This window comes from Scophthalmus maximus, chromosome 19 (assembly GCF_022379125.1).
Source record: "Scophthalmus maximus strain ysfricsl-2021 chromosome 19, ASM2237912v1, whole genome shotgun sequence".
NCBI lineage: Eukaryota > Metazoa > Chordata > Actinopteri > Pleuronectiformes > Scophthalmidae > Scophthalmus > Scophthalmus maximus.
In genome coordinates this window covers 2,441,441-2,465,571 of record NC_061533.1, presented here as the reverse complement: position 1 = coordinate 2,465,571, position 24,131 = coordinate 2,441,441, and the positions used below count along the sequence as shown (strand labels likewise).

Below are 24,131 nucleotides of genomic sequence, written 5' to 3'. Positions count from 1 at the left end.
CGTCCAAGCCCTTCTCCCTGCTGCTCACCTTCACATCAGCCCGTTGCACAAGAGGTTTTTAAAGTGAGACTAATTATCTCAAATGAAGAGAAACTGGAAGAGGACAGGCGGCGGCGAGGGAGGAATAGGATCAGAGCGACGTTGCTCAATGTTTCATTGGACACAAAACGGTTTGGCGAGCTGGTGGAGGCAAACAGCCGAGGGCAAGAGAGGACGCAGAGAGGAGGAACCTGTCAGGGCAGAAAGACGTGCTAGGGACACCGCCAGGACAAACCAGCCCTGCAGGATGCAGAAAACGAACACAAACACAAACACAAACACACACACACACACACACACTGGAATCTTACCCATATATCAGCTTTAGTGGTGATGGCTTTCCCTGCATACAAGTTGATCATCTCCGGTGCGCGGTACGACAGAGTCGTGTACCTGAGAGACAGACGGCAAAGAGAAAAACATTGAGCGACGGCTCAGCTTTTCAGGAGCAGCCGAGTTTATTTACTCCGGTTCTGGATTTGAGCAAAAGAAAATCAAGACAGTCTGTGTCACCATGATTCAGAGGGCTGGTGGTTTCTGTATGACCGCCGTCATGAGTTTACACACGGTCATAAACCGCCGATAAGCGTCGCACATTTTCACTTTATTGCAGCTGTAAATGTGGGAAAGTCGACGAGCCCCGATGTGACCGCACGGCTGTGATTTGACACTACTACACAAATAAAGACTGTGTAAACTTCGACTGCCCAGTGAACCATCAGCTGCTGCTGACAGACGTTACACATTCCTCTTACAAGTAAAACATTAATGTTGCAGTCGTCAGAACACAGAGGCAGGTGGATATTATGGTTTAACACACCACTGTACAGAGTAACATGTGAAACTGGATATTAAACCAACTTCTTAATCTCGTCCTCCACAGCAGTTACTCCGTCCTTATGCGGCAGCAGAACCTTGTGAGTGGAGCTGCCAAAGTCACACAGCACATAGTTCCCCTGGTCGTTCAGCAGGATGTTTTCAACCTGGAGAAAAGAAGAACAAACAGAAGTTTTAGCTTTGAATCATTAAACATTAAAAAAAAGTCACAAATAAAACAACATTTCAACAACATACAGGAAAGACATAACGGGCGATTCTCCTGAAACTAACCTAAGCTACGTCTGTGAAGATTAAAGGGACGTGGTCATGAAAACAAAAAAAGAATGAACTTTCATTTGAAAGTACTCGTGTCTGTTATATGGCACAGTTCCATTGTTTGGTATCAGCGTATAACATATAACCAAGTGAAGCCCCGTGGAGGAAAGATGGGAAACGAGTAGAAACAAAGAAAGAGGAAAAGACAGACACAGAGACAGGAAGAAAAAAGCAAAAGCAAAAGAAAAGAAAAGACAGATGAGACTGGTTGAAAGTAAAACAAGAAATAAAACGTAAATAGGAAGTCAGTAATAAACCAAAAAGCAGAACAGGGGAAAAACGATTTACGGGAAAACTGAGCGAATGAAAGAAAGGAGAGTTTCTGCTGTTGACAGCTCGGGGTTACGGGGCTTCTCTTTTCTTTTGCACTCTCACTTTCCCTGGCGATGTGCGACCGGGCCTCCGTGCTCTTTTGTGTCCCCTGCGATGTTACGTAAGCCGTGTGGGCCGAGCAGCACATAGACGGCGAACAGAGGACGGGGCCTGTGGAGCTGAGGGCAGCAGAGGCTCGTCCAACTGGACACAGTTCAGCTGGGGGGGGGGGCTGGCCTCCGAGCATCGACACAAATGAAGGGTGCAGATGACCCGTGGCTCTAAAAATCAAGTTTAGCTAAAATAATTCAAAGAAGTTCAGAACTTCATTGTTGGGGGGAAACTGAGGCACCTTTTTTCCCTTGTTTGGGACATGTCTGTTTTAGTAGTTTTCGTAGGTGAGACAATTTCCTTCCAAAGGAACCTCCACAGGATATTGCATGTTATCGATTACAACACATGTTTAGGTTTTGGCCACGGGAAGTCGGGAGAAGGTCGGCAGGTTTCATTTAGTGTTTCCCTTCAGATCATTTTAAGGAAGTTGTGCTTCCTAATCTTTTTTTTTTTTTTTGGTCAGGGTTAGAGTTACTGCCTAAACAATCAGATTATCTAACAACAATACATTTATTAACCAAAATGTAATTTAGATTCTTTGGTTCAAGCTTCTAAAAATCTCAGGACTTTGTGTTTTTCTCTTGAAGAATCTATATGAATAAAAACAAATTTGAAAAAATCAGTTTGTCTGAAAAAGGAAGAAAACACGAAGATGTCACATTGGATCTGGAAAATTGTGTGATGGCCATTTTTCTGACATTTTATAATAAAACTACTTGATACGTTTTTTACACCAAATATTGGGCCAACAAAATTACTCGGGTGATTAAGTTTTATATAAACATTTATGAATTTTACTTTTGTAATTGATTTTCCCCCCCTTGAAAATCAAGACAAAAAAAGTAAAAAGCACATTCAGGCTATATTTAATAATGCAATGGTGAAAAAAATTGGCAAAATGATTGAAAGATAAAAAGGGTTTTGTTTTATTCATTTGGGTTTCAGCCCACATTTTTTCATTTCTGTGCGTCCCTACCAACCACCCAGCTGACCAGTAGGATACGACGTCCTGCGGAGGATGAGAGGACAGAGGGAGGAGGAGAAAGACTCCACGTCACCTTCAGGTCTCTGTGGATGACGGGCGTCTTGCATTGGTGCAGGCGAGCGACGGCCTCGCACGTGTCACAGAAGATGTGCAGCACCTCGGCCTCGCTGAAGCCCACGTTCAGCCGCTGGTTCATCTGCTTCACCACCTGACCCGCTGCAGCAGAGACAAGGAGGAGGACACACACTGAACATTACAGATATATTACAAACAGGAGCTGAACGGTGAGCAGCCGAGAACACGGTAGTGGTGTCGTGGTTATTAAAGAGACGCTACCTTTACAGTACTCCATGAGGATCAGGACCTCCCACACGCTGTCGGACACGGGGCTGATCGTGGAGTCCAGGTAGCCGACGATGTTCTTGTGGCCAGACAGCTCCTTCTGCAAGAGCGGGGTGACAAAAATGTGTTTTGAGTGATGAGGACGGACACTGAAGAATACGGAGAATTTAAAAACACACGGATTAAAGGAAACGGTGGAAACCGCTGCATCTTTTTCGGCTGTAAAAACTCAAGTTTGTCGACCTGTTTAAGTGATTTTACCTAAATATAAACATGTCAAATGTGTCGAATGCTGAAGAAAAACTCTCCAGTCTTTACATGAATCATAAACTGATAAAGAAAACTGATGTAATGAAGTCGCTGTCTGCAGTCAAATGAGTCGTGGGCTGTTTGCAGAGGACAGTGCAGTACAGTAGCTCCACGCCCTTAACCAACATGAAGGTTTGCCTTTGGGTCATTAACTGTCTGTTTACTCCTCAAACAAACAGCTAACGTTCAACACGTAACGGTGTCAGACACCTGCCAGGTGTACGCACCACCGTCAGATCTACTGTACGCCAATATCACACACATGGCTTCAGTGGAATCCAGTAGATGGAATTCTGTCATAAAATGGCAGGAACTTTAATCCGTCTGAGTGAGACAGGATGAACTGTGTTTGTCTAGAATATAATTGTTACAGCACAAACCCCGGGCAACTAAAATATAAAAGATAAGATAAGATGTAATTTCAGGGATCTCCGTAGGGGAAACTTAAATTTGACACAGCAGCACGGAAGTGTAGTCAGAAATGAAATAAGATCGGAAAACAGAATCTAGGGTGTAATGAGATAAAAACGGAAATATTACTATATACAATATAATGTAGCTGTTGCTACTCAGGGGATTAGAAGGAAAACACATGGATCGTTTACAGAGTTACAGATCAGTCAACAAACTTTTAAGTCCGCCAGAATAATTAGGAATCGTAAATTATGCTTTGTGTGAGTCCCTGTGACATTTGTTCACTCCTCCTGGTTTGACGCTGTACGATCAGTGTGAATCTACGGAAAACAAATCATCTAAAAGACCCGAGAAGAAGAAGAGGAAGAGGAAGAAATAAAGCTTCAGAGAACACGTTCCAGAAGGTTCCACGTCCGGCTGAATCACGGCCAGCCTTTCGTATCAGTTTGTGTTCTTTACACCGCGCTGATCTCCCTAACTCCGCTAATCTTTCTTAACTTGATTCATTCACCGGATCAAAGCATCAGTGTCTAATGTGTGTGTCAGGCCAAGTTCCTCGCTGAACCACCGGGGTCAAAGGTTCAAGACGAGACATCTGCCGTCGTCCGAATTCCGCCGGGTTTTCCAGAATAAATGAGCCTGTTTAACTCTGAATAACATGAAGCACCTTGAGATACCTGCTGTAATCACCTGAGTGGCTGCACTAAGATGCATCCCACATGCATCTTAGTGCATTAAGAATTAAATACTATGTCACCCAGCGCACAAGGGGAGAAAGAAGAAAAAAGATTTAGGAATGCCGGAAAACCGGACGGGTTAGTAAGATGGAACGGAGACAAAAAGCACCTTCCTTTACGAGAGCGTGTGTCTTGGTGAAGTGCTCGTTTATTGTCTAAATGAAAAAAAAAGCCCTTGTGAATTTTTTCTGATAATGAGCTCAACTTCTTCTTCAAGTTCAGATAAAACCCTCTGAGCACAGGAAGTGAGAGGAATCTGTTTTCCAGACAAGGAAATGAAGCTAAAACCCAAGAATTAGATGGAAGCTGCGACTGAACGGTGGAATATTATAAATCGAATACGTCTTCATTTCCTTTTCTTTGATTAATCAGAGTAGCAATCAAAACGAATGATGATCGATAATATTCAAATGAGAGCTCTCACAACAAGACGACTTCACCCCCCCCATTTACTTATGGCATTTCGCAAAAATTGCATAATTTTTCATGACATCGTTATCAAGTTCTATGAACACATGGGCTACTGAATGAAAAAAAACTCTAAGAAAATTCTGTCATTAAATTTCCAGAGTTGTGGTTAATCCAAAATATTTTCATGAAACTTCAGGTCACCTGTAAAAGTGTTTTTGATAGAAAGGCGCAATTTGATGAATATTCGTGAACTTTGACCTAATTTTTCTGAAAGACAATGACGTCATGGGTCAAATCAGATGCGACTCTACCGAAAGGCCGTTCCATAAGAATGTTCTTTGGCCCTGGGGACCTTGACCTATGCAAACTAAAATGTTTTCGGCGTGCGGACAATATCCATATTAACTCTTCTATCGAGTTTCATGAAGATCCGTCCGCCCGTTCAGGAGTTACAGTAGAATATTGATGAGCAGGAAGTCGACAGATATCTTCTCTCACCATGATGGTGATCTCTCTCTTGTAGACGTTCAGATCCGGGACGTTGTTGACGTACATCCGCTTCAGAGCGCAGCGCACGCCGCTGTGCGTACGAGCCAGGAACACCACGGAGAAGCCTCCTGAAAAAACACAAAACACAAAGATGAAGAAGTTAACGCTACGTCAGCACGTTTGGTTTGGAGGATTCAGACGGAGACATTAAACATCCATCACATTTTTGAAAAATAAACCTTTGCTCCTGTTATTTCATGACAGTGACCCGCAACTAGGGGTTTGACCAATATGACTTTTTCAAGGCAGATACCGATTACTACTAATATAAGAGGCCGATAACTGATATTTGTCTGCAATAAAGAAAAACTGTCAAAGGGCTTCAAAATTTAGAATAATACAAACTCTTCACACAAAATGTTGTTAAAATGCCTTAAAGCATATGTTACAGTAGTGACTGCAGCTGCATCAGAGCCAAAGTAGCACAATTTCTAATTATCTTATCAGCAAATGAGCAAAAAAAAAGTCTGCTCCATAAAATGGTGAAAAATGCCAATCGTGTTTCCCAAAACCTCAAGATGCTGTTTTGTTTTGTCCAAACACCAAAGATATTTAGTTCACCGTCACAGAGGAGCAAAGAAAACAGAAAATATTCACATTCAAGAAGCTGAAATCAGAGAAATGTGAATTATTTTCTTCATAATAACTACTTGAACCGATTAATCGATTATCAAAATAGTTGGCGATTAATTTTGTAGTCGATTAATAATCAATTAACCCATTGCAGATCTCTTAAGACAGATAATTTTTTTGAAGATAAAGGTCAATTAAACGAAGTGTGAGAAAAGATCTATAAAGGGTTTCTAAAAGCTGCAGCTAACTAAGGTCTCATTTCATGATCAAGTCTCCTAAGTTCATTTCAGTTCACACTGGCCCGACGTCAGCTGGGTCTGATCCTGGACTAAATGAAGCCGTTTGCTTAAGAAGACAAACAAAGGATTTTACGAGAATGAGATTGGAAGCTGAAATGACGCTGGGTGAGTAAGAGAGTTTTTTGCAGTTTGGTAGGATTTATAAACTGTGCTGAAAGGACACGAGTGCTGTGACGGACCCGCCCTGCTTCTCATTAGAGGAGGTTCACCGGGGAATCAAAGTCCAGTGAAGAGAAAGGAAAAGATCTACAATGGCGAGCTTGTTCCCCAACGAGTTACCTTCTGAAAAAACAGCATGGATTTTGGATTTGGGGACGAGCAGCAGCAGCAGCAGGAGGAGGAGGAGGATGGTTAAAAGGGGGACGTTTGAACATTTAAACTAAATCTCAGAAAGTTGTGTTGTTGTTGTGGCAGTGCAGATAATTCACGCAGGTTGAACTTGTGCGACTGTAAACAGAAGGTAGAGGAGCTGAAACTCAAAGCAAACACACACACACACACACACACACACACACACACACACACACACACACACACACACACACACACACACACACACACACACACACACACACACACACACACACACACACACACACACACACACACACACACACACACACACACACACACAGTGAAGTGGAGCACAGTGTGTTTGCGTGCGTGTTGTGACAACAGTCAGAGTTACTGTAGCACACATGATCAGATTAGAGAGGGTGACCACAGGGAGGGGAACAGGCAGCAAATGACGACCAGGGTTGACCGAGCTACAGGAGCTGAAAATAATAATACTAATTATAATAATAATAATAAAGAGAGAAGATAGTGTGAAGGAGATGAACCACCAAAGTGACATTTTAAATTAGGAGTTAGTTGCCTCATTTCAAAAACATCAGCATAAAAAAAAATCGATGGGATCTTTGATTGACAGTCGTAAGGTTGATGTTGGCTTGGTTAGGACAAAGCTTGCTAGAGCTCAAACCTCCGCGAAGGACCGACCATCCCATTAAATCAAATCAATCCCCAAAAAATGGCATATTTCCCAGTTAATATGCCTGATTATTTTCATCAAGAATTCATTTTTCCTGAGGAGTTTATGGTTCAAATTCTATTTTCAAGACTTCTTTAATACAGCATCATGTTCATTTTATAGACTGTGGTCTAATTTAGAGTCAAATAAGAGAATAAAGCACCGTAGCGTGGATACTGTGTGATTGACAGCTGGTGCCGTCCAATCAATGCATGGTTGCAGGTGTAGGTGGGCGCGCAGTGGACGAGCTCTCAGTCAGACCACACAACCAATTTTGCGCCAAAAAACAAACAAGATGGCGCTGGTCAAAATGCGAAACTCAAGGCTCACAAACCAACTGGTGACGTCAGGGTGGGTTGACACTTGAATCCTACTGAGAAATAAACCAACAAAACCAAACGATCAAACAACGGTGAAAACATAACCTTCCTTGGCGGAGTTGTAATAAAACCACCGCTGATGGGATTAAAATAAAAACAAGCATCTCATGAAACATTACGCCGACGCTGCTGAAATGGGTCAAATACACAAACGTTTCAAAAACTCGTTTCAAAAAGGAAACAAACACCGAATCAGAAATGAGTCGACGTGAAGTATCTCTGATGTTCCGAATAATCAAACAGAATGAAAAAGACAATGTTTGTATGAATGAAAGGAGCAGTTCTATTCTCAGACCTGCTGCCATTTCAACAAGGTAAAAAAAAAAAAAAAAAAAACACGAGATAGAAATTCTGCCAAGAACAAGAGCCAGAGCCGTTTACACCTGCTGGACATCGATCATTGATTCGCCTTGGTCGGCGCCGTGCGCTAAGGTCAGCAGCTCGATGGTCACTCGAAAACCGCCGTGACGGGTTTGAATTGATTTCCCCCGTAACAAGGCAGTTGGGTGCAGAGACTTGCAGGGTGGGGGGTGGGGGTGGGAAGTGAACTTCAGGCAAAAAAAGTGAATCATTTGACACGGTCTTGTGAAAGAGGGTGAGGGTTTTTTCTCTGCAGAGATGTAACCTGATAACACGTGATGCCGATTTACGATAAGACAAAAACGAGTCATCTCTTTGACACAAAGATGTAGGATGTAATGCGTAGTAGAGATCAACAGTGTAGGCACGAACATGTGGGGGGGATGCTCAGACCGGATGACCAGACTTCACGAGGCAGAATCCATTTGCTCGAAGGCGGAGGGCCAGGACACTGTGAAGAGCAGCTGAACTTCAGCTCAACAAAAAGCTGTGGCTCTGCAGAATTTTAAGTTGTGAAGATCTGGGACAGCTCAGAAGGGACAACATGAGTTTTTGGAACTAGATGATCCATCATGTAACAAGTACAAGCAGAGATTGTGTGGCAGCTACAGAGGTTTCATGGCTGAACCAAGACTTTTTTTTCATGAGGACATGAAGTTGACGTCTTGGTCATAGCCGACAGAAGTTTCCGCTTAAGATGCGCTTGTTCTCAGCAGAACTAGGCAAACGCCTGACTGTGTCTGTACTCTGGCGAGTCCGCCAACGGGAATGAGTCGTACTCCCCGATGATGTAATAGCAACTGTTCGAGAGAGAGCAATGGTTTATGGGAAACATACGAGTCTCGCTCACTCGTGTTTGTAGAGCTGGTTCCGCTGATGTGGTCGGGCCAAAATATTTGTGGGCAAAAGTCATGTGACGTGCACGTCCTCAAACTGAATGGTTGACGATCCGCCCTGAGATTCCCTGACACTGGACCTTGCAGTCGGTGTGGCGTCTCCGGAGGGGAGGAGGTGACCTTTGGAAAGTTAAGAGCTCAGGTCGTCCCAAACAAACGCGTCATGTCTTCACGTCTTTGGGACTGACTGGGCGACCATATGCTCCCTCCTGGATCTGGTTCTCACTAAGTCACCACCCTGGGGCCTTTTGTTGCCACCTCCCACGACTATGCCAGCCATGGAAGTGCTGCACTGTCGAGTGTATTATTCCCCTGAGTGGCTCTGGATGGGATGATTTGTTTTTCTCGAGGGGGCTTTGTGCTCCGCATACCAACTTCCTGGACAAATGAGGGACCGACAACACAAAACGTCCCCGTGCAGGAGAGACCGGCTTCAACCGATGGCAATAACAAAGCTGTCTGCTTCTGACAGACACAGATTCAAATATTAACACGCAAGAAAAAGCATTTGCTTAGTAAAGCAGACTGGGCTCAGCAGGAACGATGACTGAAGGCTGATGCTCATGTAACCACAGAACTGTTTCTCCGATGATGAGGTTGTAACACAAATAACACAACGAGGCTCGAGATCAACAAGTTATGACAAATTCATAAACAGTCGACGGAAAACTAAACAAAACGGGGAATTTTATCCCACTGGCCGATGAGATCACGCACAAAAGAAAAATTTATATAAGTACAGACAGGATCTGAAAAAATGGCTGAAATAGGAGTTGCGTTTTAGAAGCGATTCCACTAAAATACCTGGATTCATTAAGCTCGGTGTCTCACGAAATCTCATTTCACATTTTATTTTATCCACCTTCTTATTAGCAACACTTAATGTGAAAAGTTTTATTCATCACATTTTAACAAATGTATGTTTTTTTGTATTAAATGTATATATATTGGAGATAAGGGATTAAGAGAATTTATACTGAGCTACTATTTGATAAAATGCTATTAACCCCAAACTTAAGAGCCAAGAGGCTGTGGCTCGTTGATTCACTGTCGTGCTGTGTGCAGTGCTCTTTGCCCTCTCTCTCACTCACTCTCTCTTTCACTCTCCTGCTCGTCTATTCGCTGGCAGAAGAAGAAGCACTTCACCGTGAGGACACGGTCAGTTGTCAGTTACAGTTGGGAGGAAAACCCCGAATCCATCAGGCCACGAATAAAAGGAAGGAAGGAGGTGGGGTTACTGACTGACATAAACGCCTGGTACTGACTGAGTGAGTGAGGGCTGTAATTACCGGAGAATGTTTCCCCCAGCTCTGCGTCCAGCGCTTGAGGACCCTGACATCACTGCAGAACAGTCACAGGCAGCCCACACGACGGCATGTGGAAGAGGCTGGAAAGAGGATCGCAACAGATACTCGTCGTGCCTTGTGATAGAGGCAAGAAAAGAAAAGAAAAACCCCTCAGAAGCGGTGGAGTGTTTCAGCGAGGAAGGGATTAGAGGATTAAGTCACGTGCAGCAAAGAGAGACGATGCAGTTTCTAGTTTGTGCTCAGCAGAAGGCACAGATGTTCTTCCTCTGAACCATGATGTCATCTGTGATAACAAACCGACAGTCTTTTTTTCTTCTGTTCATCCGTCTCCGTCTGTTTAACCCACTGCTTTACACTTTAGCAGGCACGATGTATTGGCTCGTTAAAAAGCCACAAACTTAAGAATGTAGTTCAGCGGAAAGTGTCTCCTTCAGCTGTGCTTTTTTTTTTTCTTTTCTTTTTTAAAGAGGGGAAAATACCATTTGAAGCAGGCTGAGGTATTTCCTCCAGGAGCCCCCCCACCCATGAACCCCCCCAAAAAATTAACTAGCTTTAACTTAAGTTGCATTTGGGCGTATTTTGAAGTTTTTTTCCCCACTTAAGATGATTAAAATTTGAAATTCGTTAAAAAAGCTATTAACTGTTTTCCGTTGCCGTCTTTCGCCAGCATATATTTTCTTGGATTTCATCCCCTCAAGTGGCGGTCATTTCTTCACAATTAAACGTAAGCCGTTTTTTTAGACATGTACTCTGGAAAATGTCCAGAAAATTGAGATCTGCCATTTTCAGGAGTTTGCAGTTCATGCGTGACGAACGCAGCGGGAGATATTCCAGGTCAGGCACATTCACAAGACCTGGAAAATATAACCTGCTGGTTATTTTACTAGAGGCTGGAAGGAAAAGTTCCAAAAGCAACATTTGCAAAGCAGCTTTAAAAAGCTTTGAGTAAACTCTCAGAAATCTTCCGCAAAAAAGAACTAAATTTGTTCTTATGAAATATTTTAATACAATAGTAGTAGTATTCCTCAATAAGACATCAAGTATTTTAAAGATGAAGTGAGTTCTTCAACGACAGGGAAGCAGCTATATATATTCAAGACGTCACATTAAATAAGAGGATTCTTTTAAATATTTTCCTCTTCATTACCAAACTCTAATGAATAATTACTGTTGATCACTTGAATTCAACCTAACGTTGACCTAAGGATTTAAGCTGCTGGTGATGTAATTATCAGTCACCCAGGATGTAAACTTGATATGTATTGATGCTAATGGTAAACAATATTTCTGGAAGTACTGTTCATGCACAGATGACTGGATATAGTCACAACAAGAGACAAACCACAAGCTGCTGGAGGCAAAAACATGCCCATACTTAATTAAAGGAAGAAACGATCATCAGGATAAAACAGAAGAATAAAAACAGAAGCTGACACCAAGGTTCTTCCATACGGTTCTAACATGCTGTCGCGGGGGAAATCCATTCTTCTCGTGGACCAACAGGTGCCAGATTTTTTTTACGCAGGAAATGGATTTTCCATTCACAAGGCGTCGAGGTGCGTGCCAGTTTGCCAGTGCTGTGCCAGCTGCTCCTGTTAATTACCGACGATGACTTTCTGATCCCCAAGCGCTTTAGCAAATCCTTAGAGATTTGGTATTACACGGACTAATGCTGGGGAAGGACTTTTGTTCTTCGGCTGATTAACGTTGCGGACAAAACGTGTGAGTGGGAAGTGAGAAACTGAAGTTACATCGAACTCGCAGGAGTCGAGGCGATCGCAACGCATACGTTTCAAAACGTAAAAATCTAGCTGTCGATTTCATACTGGGATTGGATACGAAGGTTGGGGCGTCTTCTATCCATCTAAAGCCCGTCCACCATGAGCTCTATCAGGTTCCTCGGGCACTGACAGTTTTGCAAACATCCAGCTCCAGTGACCTACTTTGGGCCAGTGACTTGTCGTTCAGAACACTGCTTGATCTGTTTCACCCGAATCGACCACAAGAATGCAACTGAAGCAAAACCATCGGTGGCAAAGGTGGTGAAGACTTTAACTAGACGCGCAATTTGCTTTTAGCGAGCGGTCGAGAGATTCCGCGCTCGGTGAGCTTTTCATCCACACAAAATCACACCACCTTGTCATTTTTTCTGTTCTTCAGGACCTTTCAGAGTAGAAAAGCTGCCGCTCTCCTTTGAAAATGGGCAAATTCTAACTTTGAATTCTACAGCACCTTTATGAACAAAGATAAAAATTACAGTCTGACTCATTAAGACTTGGTCTTAATCCATTTACTAGTGGAATGATAAAACGTCAGAACATCGAATACTTCGAGTCTTGAGAATCAAAGGATAAAGCAAATTTCATGGACATGGTCAAAGATACATTTTCCTGTGGAAGTGGAATTTGGAGCAAGATGAAAGGTCGAGAGTCGAGGTCAGTTACCAGGCTGGTAAGTTGTCAAAACTATATTAAAGCACTGGAGGAAAAGGTTCGACAGACAAGTCTCACCAGCTGTCGGTATCAGTCCAATACATCAAACCTTTGATCGCCAAGTCTCGTGAGTCACATCTACTGACAGTCGTAGTGCAGGAAATATTGTTTATGAACTTTGAGAAATGCCCCGTTACTTTGTATTTAAGTCTAACACAAAGCTAGATTCTTTTGCACACCGCACAGTCACTCCAGTCTGGTGAGTGACAAGTGCAAACACGACTGCAGACACTTTGTGGTTTTTTCAACTCCCATGTTCCGTTCTCATCCTTCCACTCTGACCTTCTCTGCGATCAATCTCATTCCCTCCCTGACTCAGGTGAAAGATGCAAAGAGCTTTAAAAAGACAGATGTGAGTCTTTCTGAGAGGCAAGTCTATAAAAGGTTAAAATGAGGAGGTGCGGCAACTGGACGCTTCTGGCAGTTCGCTCTCATACATCTTACCTCAACAGTGTTTACAACTGAGCCGACAGACACAAGTGGCTGAGCTTTGGAGGCTTTAGGGCGAAACTAGGGAATGACACGGAGGAGCTGCTGCTGCCGGAGGAAAGGATGTTACAACAACAACAAGAGGCAAGTTGTGAAAAAGAGAAGTGGAGGCCAGCACCATCCTGACATGCAAAGGAAAAAAAGGGGATATTTGGCCTTGTTTTTTGTTAAGTCCAGTTGCTCCTGACTCATCCCCCTTGTGGATGACTACAGGTGTTTGTTTTTGTTTTTTTAAATCCATATATTCACTCTAATGCAGACCAGAGTGACACGTTAGCACCGACAAGTTTCCAGTTCCCATGGCTCAGTCGTGAAGATTGAGCCAATAACTCATCACTTCTGACTCCTCATCCAATCCAAGTGAAGTCATGTTCTCATGTACAGTAAAGCCTGTGATCAGTGTCAAAACCTGTATTTATGTTTCTGGGAAAACTGACCTTGTCTTAAAGCAGGAAACATGTTTTTTAATTGTCACAAGGCCTGAGGAAAATATTGTTATTCATAATTTGGCATTGAACACAAATATCAATTCCTTTTGACAGATTTGCTGTGTGATGACTAACGGATTTTTTTTCGTACAATGAGATCACACATACAAAGTCAATGCTACGACGCAAGTAGATTTTGTAGAGTTCGTGAATAACGGGAAAATAGCATCAAAAGATTCACTAGACACTAGAGCGTTTACCAACCATGCGGACAGTTCTGAAGTACAAGTACACACTGAAGAAACGTTGAGCGTATAGAAAAAAAGCTGCTTTCACATCACCCAATCCTTTCTTTCATTAAAAAATTTGACAAGAGCAGAATGGTATCCGACATTGAGATGTCGTGTCAATGCCTTTCTGTTTGTGGATTCTCCGTTTGACCCCAGTTCACTCCCACGTTTTGGCTCGATGCCGCCCGTCCAATCAGGCGTTGATGAATTGGGAGAAAATCATTCATTTGCAGTTTCACAAAAAAAGAAAGGGGGGGGGGACGCAGCGAGGCAGATACAGAGGGCCTCAATGAGCAAGCACAAAGGCAGCGATGCCCGTCGCGGGACCGAGTGCTGCATCGTACCAGCATTCTTTCTGGGCCTGGAATAAGACAACAAAAGGGGGCACAATGTGCCCATTCATCACCAGTACAGTATGTTAATCATGCATATGGGACGGATTCTCACCAGAGGGAGGATCAAACAGGTCGAGTAAAAAAATAAAAAGATCATTATCAACAGGAAGACACGGATCTGCCCAGCAAGACCGTCGTAAGGTCGTCAGACCTGAGATTTCAATGTGTTCTGTGTATGGAACTTCAAGAAAATCAAACTGTGTTTATCCTAATCAGGTCTGAGTTATTATCAAATTTGAATTTCAATCTTTTACGTTCATTGATTTCAATATTTAGACCGTCATTGTTTTATTAATTCAAGTTCTATATGGTTGTATAATGTAATGTAATGTACTTTTATTCAGTTATCTATAATTCATTTTTATGGTTCAACTGTAAAACTAAGCCTGAATACATTTCTTTGAATTAAGGGTGTGATAATAACATCTGAGGAATCATTGCCATTTTTTAAAATATATTTATCGGCCAATATATTGACACTGGGATTTTGTTTTAATCCCTAAAATCCATATCGGCCTAGCTCTACTTTACATAGAGATATGCAGTTATCAATATGTTTATTGAATTTGATGCACTGGACATCGAATTAAATCCCTGCACATTGTTATTTCTAATAAAGTGTGTCAAAGTTGTTGTGCAGTTGGCCAATCACATATGTGCAAGAGGGGACAACTGCGGTTTTCCCAGAGTTGTACAATCTTATCTGGTGTTGTTTTAGCACAGAGCTGTTAACCCTCCGACATCACTGTGCAAACACACACTTAAGAAATAACCGTTCAATCACTATCTCGGAAAAATATTTTTTATTAAAAATTAAGATACAGATTCCGACGACATCGCTCAGTCATAAGCCGACATGCTTTTCATGTTTATCTAAAGTGTGTCAGAGCCAAAAAAGGGGCAGCAGCAGATAATCAAAAGCATATTTACTTAACATTTGGCTGCAGCTTTTCATCCATTATCTTAAATTCACGACAAAGACCTTATCGAACGCACTTCGCAAATGCTCACAGCGAATCACGTGAGGAGTAAGAAAGATCAACTGTGACTTCATTTGTCTGATAAAAAGTAAGTTAAGTAAATATCTGGTATAGTGTGCAGAGCGTTTGGCGAAGGCATGGCGCCGCACGAGTGACAAAGGGCCGAGGTGACAAAGGCCGCGTGTTCTCTGTGGACACAGTTACTGTTTGCATGGAGACAAAGTGTTTGCGTTGCGCCCGCTCGTCGTGATCGGGGAGTCCCTGAACATCTCACACTGTCTCTGGTCTCTGCAGCCGCTACAGCGTAAAGATGTCGGGAGAAAATCGCTGATGGCAAGAAATATGGTATGTTTATGTGAAGTCAGCGTGTTCTGAGACAACAGACGTGTGTCACTGAAGAGTTGGGCTGCAACTAACGATTATTTTCATATTTGATTAATCTGTCGATTATATTCTCGATTAATCGATGAGTTGTTTGGTAAATAAAATGTCATGAAATTGTGAAAAATTAAGATTATGTTTTCCAAATCCCCAAGATAATGTTTTGTTTTTTCCAGACACCAAATTTATTTAGTTTACTGTCACAGAGGAGCAAAGAAATCGGAAAAGAATCAAATTTAAGAAGCTGGAATCAGGGAATTTGACCCTTTTTTCCATTAAAAACTACTTGAACCGATTAATAGTTTATCAAAATAGTTGGCGATTAATTTAGTAATTGAATGCAGCTCTACTGAAGATTCAAAAAGGACGAGTCAGCAGGGAAGCGGGTTTCGTTTTAGAAGCTTCACAGCGTAAAGAAGGTTAAAAGACGTTCAACGTACAAAGTCTCCAAAGCTTAGAAGATGGAGGCGACCCTAATTAGACGAGGCAGTGACGAATTATAAACTCGTAAAACTGCAAACCACTGTGCCAAGGTTTTTTTTACAGTTAGAAAGAAGCGGCGTCAGTTTACCGAGAAGCGTTTTGCCTCGAGTCTGCAGTACAGTGTGATGGAGGTACAACGGTCGTGCAACAGTCGTGGTCTGGTGAATTAATAACAGTGACATAAAGGGGCTATTATGTAACAGGACGCATGTGTTCCAGAGACGGTTTTATCTGTTAAATGCTCACTGGGCTGCTCGGAAAAAATAAGCTTGATGAAATGAAATTACGACTGCAGGTGCAGAGCGATAAGGTCGGTGAACCGTTTGTGTTCCCGCTGAAACGGGGACTGTTTTAAAAAAAGCTTCCTAAAAGAAATGTCTTTGATGAGATAAAACTTAATGTATGGGTCAGTGAACGAACATGTACAAAAGGTTCAACAAGTGACAACGAGGTCCCTTCAAATTAAAACAAGTACTGCTGCAAGAACGATTTGATCGATGGCCGATTAAAGACATTGTTCCGTAAAAATCAGTTCTCTCCATCCCTAGTTATAACGAACATGTACGTAAGTATCAGGGAGCCTCTGACAACGAGGTCCCTTCAAAATTCGACGCCGTTTGTTCACTGTGAAATAAAATAAAATAAATCAATTAAACAAAACATGGCGTAAAGACAATGGCTCGAGAATTAACTGTTCCAGTGTGTATCTAGTCAAACGTCCGCAAACTTCGTAAAAGCTTTTTTCACCGAAACTTTTCCAAATCGTTTACCGAATTCCTGATGAGGAACCTGGTGAAGTAAAGAGCGTGTGGACGAAGGGTGACAGACGCTCACAGATGCATCCTGTTCCTCATGTCACTTCTGTGTTCCTCTCGGAGACGCCATCAGACGAGAAGAGAAACCACAGAGGCTGAAAGGGGGAAGTGGACGGAAATGACCCGTGTTCCTACTCGACGTAAAAAATAAAAACCCCTGGGGAAAAAACAGCTAGAGAAAATTGCAGCCTATCTTGAAACGAATAGGGAAGAGATGGGGATGCTTTTCGTTGGTTTCCTTTCTGCTGCCAACTATAGTTCGTGTGTGTTTGGCCTTTAAGAGAATGTCATGCTCTTCGTTAAACGAAACAGAGCTGCTGTGTAACGGCCGAATAAAGTGTGCGCGACGTGAGCGTCACGCAAACATCACATGGTGCGTTCGCTATCGAGACTGGTCGGTCACACAAGTGACCCAGTGTCCAGCAGCAGGTTTGTCGGCCCGGTCCAGGTTGTGCACAACGATAAACTAGAGCCTGACTGAATGGATATCGGCCCCCAGAGATCCATTCAATAGGGAGTAAAAGACTTCCGGCCGATATATACACAGTATATAACCATACAATGACGCAGTATTGTCCTATGAATCCTCCTTTACACCTTTCCTTGAACTCATGAGGGTTTCCATTGAGGTCAAGGAATAGTAGATGGGATCGTCCTTCCTATCGTCTTTTCCTGAGACTTCAATGGGACCGTACGTTTTTATGGCGTTCTTCTTGCTCACACCACACCCACTGCCCAAAGGTTGCGGGTCCCGAAAACATCCAAAACACAGCAACGTAAGAATGAAATAAGAAAATACAGTTGCAGTTGATTCATCTTGTACAAGTCTGCATTGCTTGTTTCTTTAGGAAACTCCTGCATGGTTCAACGTTAGGCAACTGCAGAATTATAACTTCCATTAAAGTACAAATGCTGTGGTTAATCTGAAACTCATTCTGAATTAGCTTGTTGCACTATAAAAAAAAAATATAGTTTGAACTCTGCCCCTTACTTCTCTTTTGACACTGTAACTACGACAAGCTCTCGTTACTAATTATCATGAAAGTTCACTGTGAATAAATTTCCTAACGGTTGTTCCCTCAGGAGGATTTTACACCTCCACAGCAAAGTAAGAAGAAGATATATCGTATGTCAAATAAAACAAACACACAGGCCCCGACAGGCCCAGACAGTCGGCTCTCAACCTGCAGACAGAGCGATGAGTAACGGTCACGATGTAACCTTGTGCTCACTGGTGGCAGAACCAGCTCCTTCACATGATTATACGATGATGACACAGACGCATGACTACTGTTGTGTTGTGAGAGATCAGGTTTAACGCGGTGTTTACACCGAGACGTACTTGAACGTTTAGTTGCCGCTCTTGATTATTGATTATGGTAATGATGTCAGTACGCAGGCTAAATACATTTATCAGTGTCTCTTTAACTTGAAGGGGCAGTAAGCGATTTTGGGAGAAAGCTTGTTTACTCTTCTGGATTAAAATTGCATACTGCCCCTTTAACTTGAACGTTACTGAATCCACACGCACAGAGAAGGCGGTAAGTCAGAAGTACTTTTCCAGTAGAGTCTCATCAGTAACACCTACTTCTGTCAGGACAAGCAAGAAAATAGGACCAAACAATATCATTTTTCCAAGTAACGTACAGTGATTAGTCATTTTGCGAAGAGAGCAGCTGTTTGGTTAGGAACTGGAAGACTCATTTCAACACAGGGCTTCTTTTCTTTTCTTTTGGCCCCGCCGACATCCCTCACAAGTGTGAGCACAGTCGTCGTCACCCAGCATGCACTGCTCTAACTTGTCTTTGATTTTATGGTTAGTTTGGGTACATGACAACAACATAAAACTACTAAGTGGCTCAGGACGTAGAGTCGTTCGTTCGATCCCAGCTTCCGCCACGTGCCCTCGTGTCCTTGGGCAAGACACTCAACCCTAAATTGCCTCTGACGGCTCTTCCGACGGTGCACGAATGTGACTTTCCTGTAAGGCAATTTGAGCCGTCTATGGCTAGAAAGGCGCTATATAAAATACAGTCCATTTACAGTATCTCCCAACAAGTCCATGTGGAGGAAATGTTGTCTTTGACTGGAAAAGGGGAGCGAAACTTTTTGATACTAAAGGAGAACTTGCATGAACGTGTAGGACACAATGGTGGCTGGATCTTTACACGCTGTATGTTGGTACAGGAGGAGGCTCATCACCACCAGCACCATGGAGCAGCTGAGACAGGAAGTGGACTACAGCTGTATGGGGGGGGGGGGGGGGGGGGGGCTGGAAGAGGGGAGGCGACCTACTTCCACAGTCTCTTGGGAATTGGGCAGATGTTGAGGGGGAAAAACAAACCAATTACCAACCCTGTAAAAGAGGGGGGGGGGGGGGGGGGGGTGTTGGTCTCACCAGACGGGGGGGGGGGGGGGGGGGGGGGGGGGGTGACGACGGGGTGTGTCCCGGGGCAACATCAGGAGGTTTTATGTGACATAAGTCAACAATGTCTCCTCACTTACCTTCTGCTATGAGCTCCTCCACGGTGACCTGGTAGCGGCCGACGGCGAACACCTTCCCGAAGTAGCCGCTGACCCCGCAGCTGCCGGAGCCCGACGCCGCCCCGAGCCCGCCGCTCTCGGACTTCGGCATCCGGGAAAACTTCTTCATCCTTCACTTCTTCTGTCGGGTCGGATACAATCCCCCCCCCCCCCCCCCCCCCCCCCGGCCCCCCCGCCTCGGTTCGGCGGGTTTAAATAAGAAGAAGAAGAAAAAACGCCAAACCAGTGCAGTTTTTCAAAAGTCGGAGGTGTCGGTTCCTATCCGCTCATCGGAAGTGTTTCCTCCTGCGGCACGCTCCGCGTCGGGTTCGTCTGGAGGCACCGCGGGCTGTGGTGGGGGGGTGACACGACATGCGGTCGACTCACAGGCGTCTCCCCGCCGACAGCGTCCACTCACGAGTGGGCGAACACGAACACAAAACTAAACAAAAAGTGTGCGATAGCTTCGTTAGCTGGTGTGACACATCGCTGCTAGCGGGCTGCAGCCGTGTGCTAGCGGGCTGTGCGGGTCAGCACGCTCCGCCGACGGTGGAGGCGCGGCGGCGGCGCGCAGCAACAGCGCAGGGAGCGGGGTTTTGATAACACCTCCCCCGGTCGGCGAGGCGTCCCTCCCCGCTAACGCTCCACAAGTAGCCTCGGCGTTGTTAGCTTCACGAGAGGCTAAGTTAGCTAGCTCGCTAACTGGCTGGCTAGCTAGCTGCGGCGGTGGTGGTGGTGGTGGTTAGCGGCTAACAGCGGCAGCGGTTCCCCCCCTCCCCGGCTGCGAGGCGAGACGAGCCGCGCCGAGTGCAGGTGTGCGCTGACTGTCCGGACCGGACCGGACACGCTTCCCGTCGCCTATGAGCGATGCCCCGCTCGGGTCACTTTCGTCGGGTTCCCCCCCCGTGACATGTCGTTGACGGTGAAACTTCTCGTGACTCGCTGGTAACGTGTGGGTGGTTTTGTTATTTACCCAATGAGGGGGACAACCTAACCTGATGAGGCCCCGCCCCCCGCCATTGTTGTGATTGGTTGCGAGTGGACCAATCTATGGAAGCCCACTAATGCCAAAGGGGGGGCGGGAAAAAAAACAACTCTTATCATCATTTGTGAGATATGAAATCAAAATTATGAGAATGTAAGAATTGGAATTGCGAAATAAATTACGGGATTCTAAATTAAGATTGAAAAACATGCAATCAAGTTAAAATTTCAACTTGATATCTCGATATCATTTTTGACTAATTATTTTGTCACTCAAAAAAAATTGTAAGCTATTTATGATTCGTTAAATGACAAATCTAAAATTAACTGGCAACAATTTTGACAATTTCACTGATACCAGCTTCTTTTTTCCCCCTTCTTTATAGTTAACGCAACATCTTGAAAGGGCAGTTAGCGATTTTTGAGAAAGCTTGTTTCTCTCTTTGTTTTTGTTGTGATTTTACTAAGATCGTTTCTATTTACTCGCGCCATTGGACGCTGATGTCATAGATTTCCTGAGGATCTCAGCACTAATTGGCTTTTCTCGACACATCGAGGTTTCACGTGAATCCTCCAACTCACACACAATTATCAAGGAAGCATTGTTCAGCCGAGGTGTGGCTGTAACCCCTCCCTTTCTCTCCCATATCTTTATTGCAAGCCAAAAAATATGACATATGAAGCCAAAATTTTGATTTAGAAAGTGCAATGTGTTTTTTGAAAAACTTCTTGGCAGTAATGGGCTTCCAGAGGAGGCATCCAGACAATACTCATCTCTAACGGGGCGGTGTCAGTGACACACAGGCCCAGCAGTTTTCTTGAGGAAGAAATAAAAAACAGGCTGGAAAGAATGTGCAACAATGAGCGCATGGAGAAATATAGACAAACCTCCGGCTACAGTCTGGACCGATCTGTGTCTCATCCTCGTCGTTCACAGTTGTCATCATCCTGTTCATCGTTAAATCAAATCATCACCGAAGCTCTGTTGTCTTCATCTGTTGTCTTTGCTCTGCCTGAGAAAACAAAAGCAGAGCTGGGTCTTTGGGTCACACGAGTGAATCGATTCTCAGGACACTTCCTTCAATTTGAATGATCATCTGAAACAGAAAAGGGGGAAGAAGAAAAAGACAATGAGATAGTTCACCAGACGGAGCCAACGAGGAAGTGGTCGTGTGACAGCTGCCTACGGGCTTTGTGAACAAAGACGTGTGTGTGTGTGTGTGTGTGTGTGTGTGTGTGTGTGTGTGTGGGCAAGGAGAATAATCCAACACATGTATTCTACAGACTCTCGTTCCTTCACAGTCCCCATCTCATCCCCCTCAAAGTCACCTCTGCATCGGTTAGCTGGAGGTGGAAAACATGTACTTCTCTGCTCACGATTAGCATATGGAGGTCAGTGGTCATGGGGGGGGGGGGTTGGGGACGACGACATGGCTGAGGTAAGGGGATTACATAAGAGACGAGGAGGAGCAGGAGCGGGATCACGTGACCCAATGAAAGCCCCCCTCATGTCCGGATACATCCTGTTTTCTGCGGGGGGGGGGGGCGTTATTCTGATTGTTGCCATGCTTGTGTCGGCGAGGGATTGTGTTGCCACCTGTCGGTGTTCGAACACCTAGAAACAGACGGAATGGTCATGACGAGCATCGCCACCCTGCGGGATGTTGAGAGCACCACCTCTGTGGAGTCTCTACGTTATTTTAAGGCCCTGATGTTGCTTTCTTTTTAAAAACTCAGCGTTGAACAATCTATATTCTGCCGAACTCAGAGCTGTTTTTCTTTTTCTTATTTCCACATTGGTGATTTCTGTTATCGCGTTTTCGACTAAGCGTTCCGGGGGATGATTCTTTGATGACTACAGGGGCAAAAATAATATTGAAAATTTAAAAATAGATGTATGTCACACTAATACGACTGTCATTCGTCTTAAGGGGATTCCTGTGTCCTTCTTTATTTTCTTTCATATCCCCTTCATAGAGGATTTGTGTGTTATGGAGGTTTACACCCCAACAATTTTGTTTTATTTTAGTTCCTGATCTTATCTTTTTGTACATAACAGTGTGTATTAATGTCCAGTCAGTCTGTGATACTTTGTCGTGGACTACAAGATTAAAATTTAAAGATGGTTAAATGAGAAGAAGGATGATGTATTGATTGTGTAAATGATTGTGTGGACCTAGAAAAAAATCATAACAAAAAGAGAATAAAAAAATGAAATAAAATAAAAACCTGTTCGACATTATTGTCATAATTTCGATTTCTTCTATTTTCTGTTTCATTTTCTGTTTCATTATGTGTTCACATCTTTGGGCCTCTACAAATCCTTTAAAGCAAAACAGTGTTTTGTCTCCATCTTTACAAACTTATGATGCGCATCATTATACCTCATTAGAGATATGGAAATAAATATGTCGAGCTGGATTTTGGGGGGAAATTGTGCAAAAAATTGGCAGATTCTACTCCAATGTGTGCTTGTGTTTGGATATAAACACTGTGGCGCTTCCAAGGAAGAGCTGGACCAGGCTGATATTGAATATACAGTATGTTATACTGTCACACAATGTACTAACATAATCAGGATACTGTAAGTTAATGTATAAAACCACATAAAGGGGGTGAAATATGTTCATTTTTCATTCCAGATTCCTTTTTTCTTTTTTTTTTATTAGACCCAGTTAAAAAATTTGGAGCATTTAGAATAAAAAGTTTAAACAGTTTCATACAATATGGATGAGCCTTTTTTTAAAATCTAAAAACATGCAAGAAAAAGAGCTCTTGGGTTCTTGATTCCCAGAAAACGTAAAAGTGTAAATCGACCGTGTAGGAGCCTGGTGGAATCCCTGCGTCCTCGATATTCCCTCGTCTCAGTGACTCAGACCACAGACTGTCTGTACTGTACGTCCTTCTGAACGACAGTCGCTTTATGAATGGAGACTTTTCACACGGAAAGATTATAATTGGGGAACTTCACATGCAGACACGCTTCCTTTTCATTTCCTGGAGTCGTGTCAGGAGGGAGAAGAGCTCTGCTCTTGAATTCTGGTCTGCTACACTTTACACACACACACACACACACACGCACACACACACACACACACACACACACACACACACACAGCTTGGCCTACATTTCACTGCTAGTTTCATTTTTCTTCACTGGAATCGCCGAGAGCGAACACTGTCACAGAAGATACAGTCACACATTACAGGCGTGATACAGTCTGATACTGTATGAAGAACTACAGCGACGCATTACACCAGACTGAAGTCTACTACTGCTGACCCCACTGACTGTACAAGGGTCAGCAGTAGTAGTCGTAGTAGTAGTAGTAGTAGCAGTAGTCGGAGTAGTAGTAGTAGTAGTAGCAGTAGTCGGAGTAGTAGTAGTAGTAGTAGTAGTAATAGTAGCAGCAGTAGTAGTAGTAGTAGTAGTAGTAGCAGCAGTATTAGTAGTAGTAGTAGTAGTAGTAGTAGTAGTAGCAGCAGTATTAGTAGTAGTAATAGTAGTAGTAGTAGTAATAGTAGCAGCAGTAGTAGTAGTAGTAGTAGTAGTAGTAGTAGTAGTAGCAGCAGTAGTAGTAGTAGTAGTAGTAGTAGTAGTAATAGTAGCAGCAGTAGTAGTAGTAGCAGTAGTAGTAGTAGTAGTAGTAGTAGCAGCA

General features: G+C 43.5%; 1 protein-coding gene across 3 annotated transcripts in view; it reads right to left on the bottom strand.

The window, feature by feature from the left end:
* Window positions 1–21,613, bottom strand: part of bmp2k (BMP2 inducible kinase) — a 36,739-nt gene extending 15,126 nt beyond the window's left edge. For 2 of the 3 annotated variants that reach the window (XM_035641126.2, XM_047329033.1), the window contains exons 1-6: window positions 19,471–19,671; window positions 5,317–5,435; window positions 2,942–3,047; window positions 2,679–2,821; window positions 901–1,022; window positions 351–432 (exon numbers count right to left, since the gene is read on the bottom strand). In XM_035641126.2, coding sequence (XP_035497019.2) covers window positions 351–432; window positions 901–1,022; window positions 2,679–2,821; window positions 2,942–3,047; window positions 5,317–5,435; window positions 19,471–19,618 — 720 coding nt within the window. In that variant the 5' untranslated portion in view covers window positions 19,619–19,671. Of the gene's footprint in view, window positions 1–350; window positions 433–900; window positions 1,023–2,678; window positions 2,822–2,941; window positions 3,048–5,316; window positions 5,436–19,470; window positions 19,672–21,360 lie in introns of those variants that run through there. The other variant, XM_047329034.1, reaches the window with a different exon arrangement.
* Between the last annotated feature and the right edge of the window lie 2,518 nt (window positions 21,614–24,131).